Here is a 14,876-nt window from a genome sequence, read left to right on the forward strand (position 1 = left end):
AGTGGTTACAGCAGAGAAAGGTGGAGGTTCTAGAGTGGCCATCACACTCTCCTGACCTTAATATCATTGAGCCACTCTTGGGAGATCTCAAAAGTGCGGTCCATGCAAGACAACCAAAGATTTTACATAACCTGGAGGCATTTTGCCAAGAGAAATGGGCAGCTATACCACCTGCAAGAATTCCGGGCCTCGTAGACAACTATTACAAAAGACTGTACGCTTTCATTGATGCTAAAGGGGATAATACACAGTATTAAGAACTAAGGGTATGCAGACTTTTGGACAGGAGTAAATTCATTTGTTTACTTGTTGCCATGTTTTGTTTTATTATTGTGCCATTCCGTTATGACCTACAATTGAATATGAATCCCATAAGAAATAAAAGAAATGTGTTTTGCCTGCCAACTCATATTTTCTTTAAAATGGTACTCTATATTAGCCCTTTTCAACCAGGGTGCCCAGGCACCCAGGGTGTCTTGAAGTTTCTTCAAAGGTGCCTTGGAAAAATGCCTAAAAATTGCCCATAAATTGTACACAAGCCAGCAGGTGGATCAAGCCTGCCTTTTAGGTACACAAAGTCATAAGTTTTCATTATACACCATTGCAACATTTCATTTCCTAACAGCCAATTATGCCATCAGTTGATATGGAGGATGTTGGTCATCTGCACGGCATCCTTGTTTGACCCTCCCCTGCACCTTTATGTTAGTAATGGGATCACACTTGCTGAGTGATAGAGAGAAACTGCGGGAGAAGAGAAGCATTGGAATACTATTCAGTATCAGTGTGCAAGTTTATTTGCTTTGGAAGAATAAATTCCCTCTAACATTGGTTGTCCTACATGTTTGGATGTTGCTGCATTAGGAAAAACTATTACAATCATTTTTTACATTTTAGAATGGGGTGCCTTGAGACTGTCCATAATTTTTAAGGGTGCCTCAAGATTGTTCAAAACTTTAACCACTTCATGTCCAGACGCTTTTACCCCCTTCCTGTTCAGGCCAATTTTCAGCTTTCAGCGCTATCACACTGTGAATGACAATTGCGCGGTCATGCAACACTGTACATATATGATTTTTTTTAGCATTTTTATTAAACAGATAAAGCTTTATTTTGGTGGTATTTATTCACCACTGGGATTTTTATTTTTTTTGCTATATAAAGGAAAAAGTCCAAAGATTTTGAAAAAAAGTGTTTTTCCTATAAAATTTTGCAAATAAATAATATTTCATCATAAATTGTCCAAAATTTATTCAGTTGTCTTTTAGTAAAAAAAAACAAAAACTAACCCTAATTAGTTTATAACCAAAAATTATAATTTTTTTAAAAAAAATTTAGATTTTTTTTTTTTTTATATTATTATTTATGTTTTTTTATTTTACATACTGTCACCCTAGCAGTACAGTGTCACCATGGTGACACTGTACTACTTGTGGGTTTTTTTTTACACTGATTGCTTTTATACCCATAAATGCTGTAAAAGTAATCATTTCTCCTTCTCCCTGGCTGCATTCTTGCAGCCATTGAAAACTACTGAGTGAGCTGTGATTAGTCACAGCTTGTCACATGGTACAAGGCTGTTGTGAATAGCCTTGCACCATGTGACCTCTGTGATCATTCACAGATTTCACACGTAGTAAGCAATGATGTCAGAAGTGACATCTTGCTTACCACTCTGCATGTGATCACTGATTGGCCAATCAGTGATCACATGATCGGGAACTCGCACAGAGGTCCCGTACAACGATCGGTGTTCCACTGTGTCCGGAGGATACAGTGGGCACCGGATCGCGGTGCTGAGTGCTCCCAGGGAGCGTGCACAAGCAGGGGGCGGGGAGGCCGTTTATAAACGACCACCCGCCACTGCACTGCCACCGTCCAGCCATTTATATACAACTGATGGATGGGAGGTGGTTAAAGGGTGCCTTTGCTGAAAAAAAAGTTTGAGAAACTGCTCTATATTACCAATTCTCCAAGGGTATGCAAACTTTTGAGCACAATTGTATAAGATGGTAAGGTTGAGTATAGGTCTTTTTAAGAGTGACCTATGAGAAGTTTGCTCTCTGACACATACTTACCAGTTCTGCCTTGTAAATGTCTTTCTTTTGAAATGTTAGCATTTTTGGCCACATTTGCTTATATTACAATCAGTGTTTGCAAAATAATCTTCTCTGAGCATCATGATGTACCTTATCTTCATGTCTCACCTGCAGTATGAATGAGGACCTATGCCATGTTTCTTTGCATGAGGTTCACTGTACACAGAAACCTCATGATGAATGATGTCAGATTCCCAGTTTAAACATGGTGAACCTGTCACAGTGACCTTTGCCGTTCCTCTATAGGTGGTGCCATTTCCAGAGAAACAATTTTCATTTTTATCTACAAGATCAAGATAAATATTAGATAAACATGTATAAACATGGTTGAGTAGTTATGGGGCTGTCAGTCTTTGCCTTATTGATATGTATATAGTAAGTACTTACTTATCTCACAGTGAGGTCCCATGTACCCCTTGCTACAGCCGCACACTTTACTATGCTTGCATTGAACGCAATGTCCTCCATTGAGACAAGGGTTGTCAGAGCAGTCTATGAAAACAGAGAGAAAAAAATATAAGAGTCTTTTGTGTTATGTTTACATTAGGAATACAGTGATGTCACAAGTCACAAGTGACATCACAGAACTTCCTGTCAGAACAGAGACTCAGATAGATGTATTGCAGCTATCTCTAGCATCTCCTTCCAGCAGTAGATCAGTGCTGCTGTAAACCATCAATAGATCGCTATTAGAAGTGATCATTGGCTGCACAGCGGTCTAGATCTGGTGTCCACTGACCAGATCCAGACTCCCCCATGAAGAGAAAGAAAGTGATGTAGAATAACCCCCTAGGTAGTATAGCAGGATAAGTTTTCTATCGCATGCTCTATTTCAGGGGTGCTCAACCTTTTGAAGAGTGAGGGCCACTTAAATGATTTGGTAACCAATCGTGGGCCACAATGAAATGAAATGGTTCAGAATTTCTCGTTTTTTATTTAAATAGCTTAATGAACATTTTCCTCCTGCAGCTGCTGAATTCCAGCGGGCGGGAGAGGAGAAGCCGGCTTTCAGCAGTTGCAGGAGGAAAACGGAGAGGATCAGCTCCTGTATACACTGCCTCCACCACCCTTCCTGTCCAAGTGCCAAATAGAATATGGTAAAAGGAGGCCACTTGCCCCCAGAACCACAAATGTAAATGAGCCCTTACTGTCCTGAGCCCCCTATAGGGCTGCTTTCACACTGCAGTTTACCTGCACCACACCATCGATTTCTATTATATTTTGCAGGTGTGGCGCACTTTCTGAAAGAGCATCAAAACTCCTGCATTCAGTTAGAGGTTGAGGGCCCACAGTCCACGGGTTGAGCACCCCTGGTCTAGTCCTTGCTGCATTTTAGGGTAAAAAATAAGCTGGGGACTTTTAATCTTTTTATCTTTTATTGCTGAACTAAGTACTAGGAGAGAGGGTTTAGAAATACAGGATCCCTGAACAAAAGCACAGTTATTCTGATTCAGCAGTAGGCCTTTTAAGAGCAGCCTCTTGGTAATTGCTAGCTGTATGAGAGCAGACAGACAAATATATGACTCTCTAAGTGTGCTCACAGTGTTTCTTAAGTTGCAGGAGATCCGAACCTTGACCCTCTAACAGTAGTCAAAGATACCTTTATTTGTAGGTACTAAATCCTTACAATGTCCAGCAGTAGCTTCTACTCAGGTCTTCTGTGACACTATTCAGAAGGAATATATACAGTATACTCTAGCGGAGTAGCTGAAGTCCATGGGCCTCTAGCACATGCCCAAGGTTGAGGCAAGACCCAATAGAGATTACTCTATGCATAAATCTTCTCCAGGCAGTAACTCCGAAGGGACAAAACAATATAGAAAGGTGCTCCAAACATTTATCATCTCCCAAAACCATAGCTGAACAACGATATCAGGGACAATCAGGGATTGGTTGGATGAGGTAAATATTCATAACACAGTTATTGTCCTTCCTACTGGGGTAACTAGTGGAACCACCTCAACAGTAGCAGGCAGACACAATCAACACACTGAGCTTAGGAGAGCAGGCAGAGGCCTGAAAAAAGGTAAACAAATGTTCAGGCTGGTTACAGCCTGGCTGCAAAACACGCTAAATTTCACTAAAGCGGTATTAAATCCAAAATGTATATTGCAGCCTACCAATCCTTAGATGTGGTGGCTACATTTCTTTTCTTTTTTTAGTTTTTTTTCCCTCTGTTTTCACCTGGTGATCTGGCCAGTAACACACCTCCTGTATTGGAGTGCCCCCACTCTGTATAAAGGAGCACAGGGGCACCTTGGGACAGCAGCATTGTCAGTCGGGGGGGAGGGGAGTGTTAAAAGGTATTTAGCCATTTATATTTACTAAAATAATTGCATTTCCATGTTCTGTGTACTCTAGGAGACCAGAGAGAGTGAATGCAGGGTCCTGGGTTTAGTAACACTTTATTGGATAGATCACCAGGTGAAAATGAGGGAAAGAAAGGATAAAAAAAGATAACTCAAGCAGCCATCACATCTAAGAATTGACTAGTTGGTTGGTTGGTTGGTTGGTTGGTTGGTTGGTAAGATGAAATAAAATTAATGTTTTTTTTGGCAGGGCCCCTACATACCTAAAGTCCATCCAAAACTCCAAAACAACATATCAGTCTAAGACAACCCATTAAGAGATGGTAAAACTACTCTTCAATTTCAATGTAGAATAAAGTGGTACAGGAAGTAGAAAATCAATGTATCAGAAAAGCAAAAGTTGCTGTGCTAAGCCAACCTGCACTTTCAATGCAGATTCGCCATCCAACTATATGCTACAACACACCATGATTGTTTTCTTTCCTGCACATCTTTATACTTCATCATCTGCAAGACTTTGTTAGCATATAAAAAACATAGGTGGAAAGGTGTATCACAATGCCCCTCCACAACACCCACCTATTGTCAAGCAATGCTGCAGCAGCTGACATTTCAGGTCAGAAATGTACAGTATCTTCTCAACTTTTTCTTTCTTCATAATTTACAATGATAGCAGCATGGAAAACAAGGATGAAGATTGCTAATGTGTGCACTTCCAACTCACGTTTGCCCGTTGTTGTTTTACAAACAGTTCCCTTCTCTCCACAGGTGCATTCTTCCAAGATGGGTGGTTTGTATCTTAGCCATTTATCCCGGGGTTCAAAGTACTGTTGCACTGTTTCATCAAAGCATTTGTCTAGAGGTAAGGAGAATCATAGGAAAACACAACTGTATCATTCTTCTATTCAAGTTCTGGCATGGAGGCAGAAGGCACCTTAGATATAAATTTTGTTTTGTCTGTCCACAGCACATTCTCTCAAAAGGATTTTGGCTTCCTCAAGTAAGTTTTGGCCACTCCAATCTGGCTTATTTATGTTTCTGTGTCAGCAGTGGGGTCCTCCTAGGTCTCCTACCATACCGTCCCTATTCATTCATGTATACTGCGAGCTGACACAGTTGTACCTTGTAGCCAGGGGCGGACTGACAACTCATGGGGCCCCCGGGCAATAGGGGGTCAGGGGGCCCCTGTGTCCTTGCCCAAACTCCAAGCACACCTGAAAAAAGCCTATAAAAAGGTACCAGGGGCATTTCATGGGGCCCCCTACTGACCCTGGGCCCTCGGGCAGTGCCCGAGTGTTCGAATGGTCAGTCCGCCCCTGCTTGTAGCTGAAGACCAGCTTGAATTTTTCTGGAAGTTGATTGAGGAATGCAAATATTTTTTACAATTTTGAGAAGGTGCCAATAATTTTGTCCAGTCCATTTTTGGAGTTTTGCATAAAATGTGTTAGATTTGGCTTTTTGTTTCTCCACTTTTTTGTGTCATACCAATACAAACTAAATATATTTGGCCATAACTGTATATACCTTCCAATAAGGGGCACTGGCTTAGCTATTCACACACGGAGCCGCAGCTTGGCCCTGTCCCCTCTCTCTCCTCATTGGCTGACTGGCTGTGATTGAAAGCAGTTGGAGCCAATGGCTCCAACTTGCTGTCTCAGCCAATGAGGAGGCAGAAACACGGGACAGCCGGAGCTGTCATTCACATCTAAACATCCCATTCAAGTGTTACATGCTCCACCCCGTGTTTATACCACATGCTTATCTTCTTTGTGGGGACAGAACTCTGGCCAGCTTGGGGGGATGAAGCAGCGAATCCAGGCCCCCTACCTGTTTCAGTTTTAGCCTTTGTACTATGCACATGCCACCAAAACTATTAAACTTTGACATGTGCACCATAGTTAAAAACTGAAATTAACTATTTATCTGTCTATCTATCTAGTTTCTGTCTATAGCCACAAAACTCACACATTTTCCCACCCTACAAGAATTATCATATAATTATTGTACAGTATTGAGCATTTCCCCTCCACTGGTTACATCAACGTGTTTTCTTCAGCTGCTTGTAACTAATAAGCATATGTGAGCAAGTTAGCGTATTTCCTGGCAACAGCCCCAAACATAAAACCACACAGATACACATACCCCATCCAGAGAAAGACAATATTCATTATAAAAAAAAACAATATTTTATATACTTTTACTGCCATTCACAGTTAAGGGATTCTGCTCTTACAAAACTCATATGGGGTTATATCCCTTTTTGCATCAAAATCTACAACTAGGGTAAACCAGATGTCAATGATCTCTTACGAACACTAACCCATATGACTTTAATACCCCTCTTATTTTATATACCTTAAAATATATCAGTCCAATACCAAATTGTGGTAAACAAATTGGCCATAACAGCCATTTACAAACAAATAACCAAAGTAACATTTCTTTAAACAGAAACATACTGACAATAAGGATAAAGCTGCTGATCTTTGAAGGCACCAAACAACTAAACTTTGTTTTGTATCTGCGTAGCCACTTAAAGGTCCCTAGACGAAAGACACCAACTTAGGACAGCAGGGACAACCCACCTCTCCACTGATACATCCAAGTCCTAACCTCCAAGTTAACCCACCGTTAATTGGAACTTCTCCAGAGAATGCCATACCTTAGATGGGTCTCTAGTATGTGATAGTTAATTTAGACTGAATTCAAAGATCCCAACCACCTTGCCACACGACATCTTCTTCCGATGTCTTCCAACTGTGTGAGCTTTTCTCCAGCCCACCTAACCATTCTTCGAGCCCCTCCTAAATTAAAATCCGCACCAGGCCCGGACTGGGACAAAAAATATGCCCGAGCATTTTGGAATGAGCAGCCCCAAACCTGGGGACCCTTTCCTCGGAGACCGGTGGCGTTCCGCCAGGGCCCAGTAGCAAGAGCGACCTTTGCAACCCTGGTAGTTCCGCCACTAGTGTCAGTAGGTTTTTATTTTTATTTAATTTTTTTATTTTATATTTTATTATTTTTTTATAGGAGAGAAAAACAAAGAAAAAAAGAAAGAAAGAAAGAAAGAAGGGAAAGAAGGAAGGAGGGAAAAATGGAAGGAGGGAAAGAAGAAAGGAGGTAAAGAAGGAAGGAAAGAGGGAAAAAGGGAAAGAAAGAGGGAAAGAAGGAAGGAGGGAAATAAGGAAAGAAAGAAAGAAAGAAAGAAAGAAAGAAAGAAAGAAAGAGGGGGCGGGGCAGCCATGGGAGGAGCATACAGGAACCCAGGGCAGCAGGAGATGGATAGGAAGGGCAGCAGCACATTGAGGAACTGAGAAATGCACGGTGTATTCCTATATTCCTAACCGGGCAGCCTTGGCACTCCGGGCAAATGCCTGGTGTGCCCTATGGCCAGTCTGGGCCTGATCCCCAGCAATCACTGTGAGTAGCATCATATACCCTGCCTCCAGCTGCTCTCCACTATGCAGATGTTAACCCTCTATATTCTTGCCTCCCCTGTTAGCTCAGTCATGGCCGCCCTTCCCTTTATTTTTTTTTTTACTTCAGGCTTGCCTGTCATGCAGCTTCACAACGGAAACCCCTAGGATTCTTTGTAACACTCTGCCTATGACCTACCCTTTTCAGCTTACCTTTTTTGCAGTTCTTGCCTGTGTAGGGCTCTTGGCACACACAGTTATAACCTCTTAAAGTGTTTTCGCATATACCTCTGGGTTCACATGGGTTGTCATCACAGTGATCTGTGCATCACATAACAAATGAAACCAAATTATAAGAAAATGTCATTTATTATCAACTTTAACAGGTTTATAGGACAGATTTCAAGATTTTACTGCAACACTTTAAGATCTTTCGGCATCAAAACCAAACTGTAATATGCAAACCTAAAGAACGTTGACTTAAAGTGGAACTTAAACTCTAAAATCTGCTCCCACCTCCACTGTAATGCCTATTCTAACTACCCTGTAGAGGAAAGTTGTGTGTGCTTACCTATCCAAAAGGCCGCTCTGGTTCAGTTTGATGATTGGCTCATAGCTCTGGCTTCAGGGGAGGGGAGGAACAGCAGACAATGGATGCCCATAGTAAGTCTTGGGGTGATGTCACCCCCCCAGGCATTGCAGCTATTGTCACTGCTCCCTCTTTTCCCCTGAAGCCGACCACTAGGGAGATCATTTGGCCAGACCAGAGTACCCTGAGAATAGGTATGTATAGACATCTTTCTTCTACAGGTTAGCTAGTATAGCAGTTAGAAAAGGGTTGGAAGCAGATTTACGATTACTGTAGATTTAGGTTTAGGTAGATTTAGGTTGATTCTAGATTTAGCCTGGACTTCCACTTTAATTACCCTTTCCCTACTAGCTCAATGCATTACATATTACATGATTAAAATGTAATACCCTATTCTAGAAAACCGTGCTGATTTGTTGAAAAACAAATAAAAATAAATATGGAGGTTTGTTGGTGGTCACTGCATTTACCGACCATCTCTTTCACACCGAACAAAATGGACAGCACATTTACTGTAGTAGTCTGTCCTGGGATTACAGTATATTAAAGTGTACCAAATGGCCAAATAGGCTGAAACTAGAAAAAAAGATTTAATTTTTTCCCCATTGTCTTCAGGCTGTACTCTGGGCTTTGTAACAATGGGGAGATGTTGATAGGGCAAGAAGACCATATGGTGTCCCTAACAGATTGTTTTCTCTTTTTTGATCATATTTTTATTAAACTAATTAAAGAATATGTTAGCCCTACAGTTCATATTCCTGATATGTGCCTGTTGTACCATGTACTTGTGTTAAAAAGTTCCTGGTCTTCTTTATGGTCAGTTTTCTGGCTGTGCTGGGCGAACAGCCTGCCTGTCCTCCAATGATCATACTTTTACTGACCCCCTCCACAGCCATTCACTAGGAAGACCGGTGTACTGCTCCACCCCCACCCCCACCCATCTCTCCAAGACCCTTATACAGCTGAAAACAGAGCTTATGTGGTCACTTAAAAGAAAAGAAAAAAAGTATTTATAATATGTTTTTTGTAATATACACAAATGTTTTACCTTTCATTTCTATTTTAAACTGAATAGGTCATTTTACAAGCTAAGGTTTCACATACTATAAGTACTGTATGCAGATGCCATATTGGTAATGGCTATGCTTTAAATTTTTTATCATTTAAAACATATTTTTTAACATATTTCTGCATGAACCATGTGTAAATTGTCAAAAGCAGTTTTAAAAAAAGATTATTGCATTACAAATATGGCATCATATATGCATTGTCCATTGATTGAGCTTGTTTTCCTTTAATTTATAAAGAAGCTTGATCCGCTTGCTCATTAACTCAGAGTTCCAGTCAGTTTTTTGTTTATTAAAAGTCAGCAGCTACAAAAACTGTAGCTGCTGACTTTTAATAAACACACACTGACCTGTCCGAGGGTCCAGCGTCGTGCTCACCCATGCTGTCCCTTTTCTCCCCGGTGCCGGCATCTCAACTGTGGGCACCAAATTGTGACAGCTTCGGCTTCACAGCCTGGTGCCCACTACGTATGCGCGAATCGTGCTGCGTATTCTGATTGGTCTTCTGGGATCTGTTAAGGTTTCCAGGAGACTGCAGGAGGAAGGAGGGGGCCAACTTTCGTCTCACTTTGCCACGGCAAACTGGGCCGGAAGTGGGAGCGGGCACCTGTCAAAACCAGGTACCCGCTCCCCCTCCAAAAGGTGCCAAATATGGCAGTGGAGGGGGGAGGAGACAAACAAGCGGAGCTTCCACTTTTTGAGATGAACTCCGCTTTAAGAAGGAACTCCTAGGAAATCAACAATGTGCACTTTTATAAAGTAATGGCAAAATCTTTGAGCTGGTACAATTTTGGGGACATTGCATGCTCAATTCACTTACCTACCTAAAGGTACAAAAAAGGTAGGTAATGCTCACCCCAGGAGGAGCCGCTTGATTTATTGGGTCCCTTCTACCCTGCACCTGTGATGACCCACCCTTACCTGGACCTGAGAGCACTGACACATTTTAAACAGTTTAAATGGGCCTTATTTAAAAGAAAAACTAGAAAAATTATGTGATGTCACTCTAAGCTGAGCTTTGACTCTCCTTACTAACAGATTAACATTTCTTCATCTGGAACATCTGTGTCGTTAGTGCGGTCAGACTAGATATCCAACTGTTCTGGTTCTTTGCGCAGCCTTGTGTTGGTGACTGTGTCCGTATTGATGACTTGATTGACTTGGCTCCTTTACGCAGCCATCACACAGTGAAAGGGGTCAGAAAGAATCCCGGACAAGCCCCCATATGTGGCATTCACCCCAGTGGAGGTGAACGCTTTACTGGGTTCCTTCTGTCCAGCACCTGAGATGATCCACCCTTACCTGAACCCGAGAACACTGACACACCTTAGATTGTTTAAATGGGCTTTATTTAAAGGCAAAGCCCTAAAAAATGAATGGGTTAATTAGACAACAGTTTACAATAGAGTAATGCAGGCACCTTGTTAAGCAACATTTACAGAGTGTTATTGTTAACACTCTGATGTCTCTGGCTCTGGCCCTAAATGGTCCCTCAGTGGCCAGTGAAAGGGTCCTCCCCTTCGAGCCAGCTCTCTGCAGCAATAGCAAGTTGTGGTAGCTGGAAGACTGAAGTGGGATAGCTGGAACTCTACACAGTAGCATTGTCAATAGCTTACAGCCTGATCCCTGCACACAGTTTGGTGATTCAGATACAGCACACCACTTCTGACAGAACAGATCCTCTGACAGCAGCGCATGGTCAGCAGCTCACAATGGCAGGCAGTCCAGTCCCTCACTCTGCCTGAGCTCTAGGAAGCAAGGACCTCTTGCAGTTTTCCTCCTACAGCACATTTCAGCTCCAGAGCCTTTTACACCGACCCTAAGGTTCACATGTGGTCTGCATGTGGTCCTGAGCTCACTAGCACACAGCTCAGAAAGCAGTCCAATCTAGCTCTTTGCTTTCTCAAGCATGAAGAAAAATTCTCACTGGGCTCTGTGTAGCAGTAGTCTCTGAGCCCACAGTCCTGTCTTCCCATTGCAACACTCTCTGGACACCAAGTGCTCTCCTCCTGGGTCCCAGAGCTCTCCCCTTGGGTCCAACATGGATCTCTAATCTTCTCCTAATGGTGGATGGAGCTAAAATAGCAAGCAAATCAGGAGCCAGCCTGGCCCAGGCAGCCAGTCAGAAGTCCTCCTTCCCCAGGGCTGCTAGGGGCAGGCCCCCTTTAGCAGTAACAGCAGCCAATCAGGGCACAGACCAACATTCTCTCTTCCAGCAGCTGTCCATTACAGGAGTGAAGAGGAAAAAATGCTTTTGCTGATGTTTATTGTTGGCGCTGCTGGGCAGAATTTAAAGAGACCAGCCCAGTGCAACATGTTCAATTCAAAAGGTATTTGGCTGCCATGACAGGTCATTTTTATTTTACTGAAGAACTGAGTCATGGCATGCCAGGCACAACAAATCAGTTCTATTCCTTGTATGCATGTCACAGAACAATTCATACCTATGGGGAAGCATTACTTTTGGAGGTCTTCAGCTATCTATTTGACTATGGCCCATATATAGCAATGAATGTGTGCAGTAGAAAGGGTAGCTGGCCTAAATGTTTCTTTTGCAAAGCCTGTGTGGTGCCAGGTCAGGTCTCACAATTGGTGGATTGGTGGAAGATATTTAAAGGACAACAAGTTACAAGTTATCGCAGCTGGTATAGCTCACCTTGCAGAATAAAGAAATATAGCATATAAATTGTACCTGTGATTTTGGACCCTTCCACACAGAATGACCAGAGTTTGTCTTTGTCAAAGTTATTTGTGAGTGAACACCTAATGAGAAAAACAATTGGGAAAGGAACTGTAAAACAAACACACTACACAGGTGTGGATTAAAGCTGAGGATTCCTTACAAGTCTCAATGCTATGGTGGAAGAAAATAGCAAACCCCTTCAACACAAGGTGTGCCATACACTGTGCAAGTATCACAAGAATTGCTGTAATCAGTCATGTCTTATGAGCATAATAGTATGGTCACCCAGCATATTTGCAGACTAGGTGCTTTTTCCAGTTGTGCTATTCTGTTATATTGGGCCATGTTCGGTATGCACTTAGGGCTGGTTCACCCCATCAGTGCAATGGCTGCTGTGCGGTACAATCCAACTGAGATCAGCGCAGTGATGATGCGCTGAACTTGGCGGATCACACTGTTTCTGTTTTTTTTTCTTTTAAACAAACTTTATTGAGATGTCACACAGCCATCTCAGAAAGTTCAACTGATGGCCGCGCAGTAAAAGGCAGTAGATAGCCTCACACTGCACTATGCTGAAAAAAAGTACTGCATGCAGTACTTTTTTTTATGCGCATGGTGCCCGCACCAACAGTGGTGTGAGTACAACAGTGGTGTGAACTGGGTGAAAGTAGGAGACAAGGCATTTTGCCCTGTCCATGTGGTGCAGTGCATTGGAATAGCCACCCAGCACAGTCCTACTGCATCTGGTGTGACCTTCAGATGAGTGTAGAGATAAATGCCCCCTGTGATACACTTGAAGGCACATGGTTCTCAGTGCCACAAAATCACTGTAATGTGTAAGCAGAAATCTTATGAACGTCATCTATCTCAAAACTGAAGTAGATGTTAATGGGAGGGAAATGCATTGGACAGTGGAAAATTGGTGAATAGCTACCAAATCGATCTCTCTGCTTTAGAAATATACCCATATTTACCCAATACTTATCTTTTTTTCCTTCAACCCTTTTCACACAGTTCACATATATGCAGCCGTGCAGGCAACATTTTGAACGGACACGAGAGCACATTCATTTGAATGGACTCCCGTACCCGTGACACGCAGGGAAGAAGTCCCTGCACTTCTTCCAAAAACTTAGCCCGCACGGGAACCTCGAATCCCAGTACAGTTGCATTTTCCAGGGGTCCGCATTTCTCTGTGCGGGTGGTGCGTCTGCATGGATTTTCGTGCGGATCCGCAGCAGCACCACCCGCACAGATGTGAACCTAGCCTTAAAAGAGAATATGCATATATTATATCCACACATAAAACCATAAGCTCTGAGGATCCCTTTCAACAAATATAAAACTGTCTTTACAAGGGCCTTACATATCATCAGATCTAAAATAAAAACTTTTTTTGTAATAATCCAAAGCAACCAATTAGTTTCACACTTTAAACACATAACTATCCTGATATTTCCTTATTGATTTGGTTGGTAATGGGAAACGAAGTACACTTTTCTAAATTTATTGTTGTAATGTCTACCTGAAAGTAATTTTCATGCAATTTTACCCTTTTACCTAGCTATTCATTGAAACACTTTTTTTGTTTTTAAACATTGACAATCACTAATAACATTATTTCTATTAAGCTGATCACATTTATTTATTATTATTTATTTCAGGTACTTCCTAGATGCTGTGGTGAGAGTGCTATATACATATTATACAGCAGGCTATAAATTTTTCCTGTGCTACAAACCTCATTATTTCATTATTTCTTTTCTTTCTAAGGCTGAATATGAAGTATCTCCAGAAGAGAAGCGTAAAGAATGTGGTCAGCTATTGATTCAAAAATACCTCACTAGTACGGTAAGGATTTGGGGCATATAAACCATTGCCTACCAAGCAATTTTACCCCCTTGAAAAATTGTGCTAATTTTTAGCGCTGTTGCACTTTGAATGACAATTGCACGGTTATGCAACACTGTACCCAAACAAAATATTTATATCAGGTACTTATATAGCGCTGTCAATTTACGCAGCGCTTTGCACATATATATTGTACATTCACATCAGTCCCTAACCCTCAAGGGGTGTACAATCTAAGGTCCCTAACTCACATTCATACATACACATATTAGGGCCAATTTAGACAGGATCCAATTAACCTACCAGCATGTCTTTGGAGTGTGGGAGGAAACCGGAGTACCTGGAGGAAACCCACGCAGGCACAGGGAGAACACGCAAACTCCAGGCAGGTGGTGCTGTGGCTGGGATTTGAACCAACGACCCTAGTACTGCCAGGAGGAAGTGCTAACCATTTAGCCACTGTGCTGCCCTACATTGCCTTAAAAAAAATTGTAAAAAGTCTAAATGAGATCTAAACACATATTTTACTTTCAAAACTTTCTCAAGGGCAGCCTTAGTTGTTTGTAAACCAAATATTCATGATGGCATACATTAAAGTGGTTGTAAAGGCTAAAGGTTTTTTACCTTCATGCATTCTATGCATGAAGGTAAAAACCTTCTGTGTGCAGCAGTGCCCCCAGCCTCCTCAATATTTACCCGAGCCTCATCGCAATCCAGCAATGTGAATGATAGCTTCAGCTGTCCTTGGTCTCTGCCTCCTCATTGGCTGAAACAGTAAGCGGGAACCATTGGCTCTCGCTGCTATCAATCACAGGCAGTCAGCCAACAAGGGGAGAGATGGGGTAGGGCTAAGCCATGGCTC

General features: G+C 42.1%; 1 protein-coding gene across 1 annotated transcript in view; it reads right to left on the reverse strand.

The window, feature by feature from the left end:
• Positions 1 to 14,876, reverse strand: part of F12 (coagulation factor XII) — a 61,295-nt gene that overhangs the window by 33,012 nt on the left and 13,407 nt on the right. Inside the window, exons 4-8 of the mRNA XM_089671126.1 lie at positions 12,173 to 12,243; positions 8,038 to 8,145; positions 5,133 to 5,264; positions 2,487 to 2,591; positions 2,208 to 2,382 (exon numbers count right to left, since the gene is read on the reverse strand). Of these exons, the coding sequence (XP_089527252.1) occupies positions 2,208 to 2,382; positions 2,487 to 2,591; positions 5,133 to 5,264; positions 8,038 to 8,145; positions 12,173 to 12,243 (591 nt within the window). The remainder of the gene's footprint in view (positions 1 to 2,207; positions 2,383 to 2,486; positions 2,592 to 5,132; positions 5,265 to 8,037; positions 8,146 to 12,172; positions 12,244 to 14,876) is intronic.

The sequence above is a fragment of the Staurois parvus genome, unplaced genomic scaffold (assembly GCF_062004578.1).
Source record: "Staurois parvus isolate SC_StPar_1 unplaced genomic scaffold, SC_StPar_1.0 ptg000099l, whole genome shotgun sequence".
NCBI lineage: Eukaryota > Metazoa > Chordata > Amphibia > Anura > Ranidae > Staurois > Staurois parvus.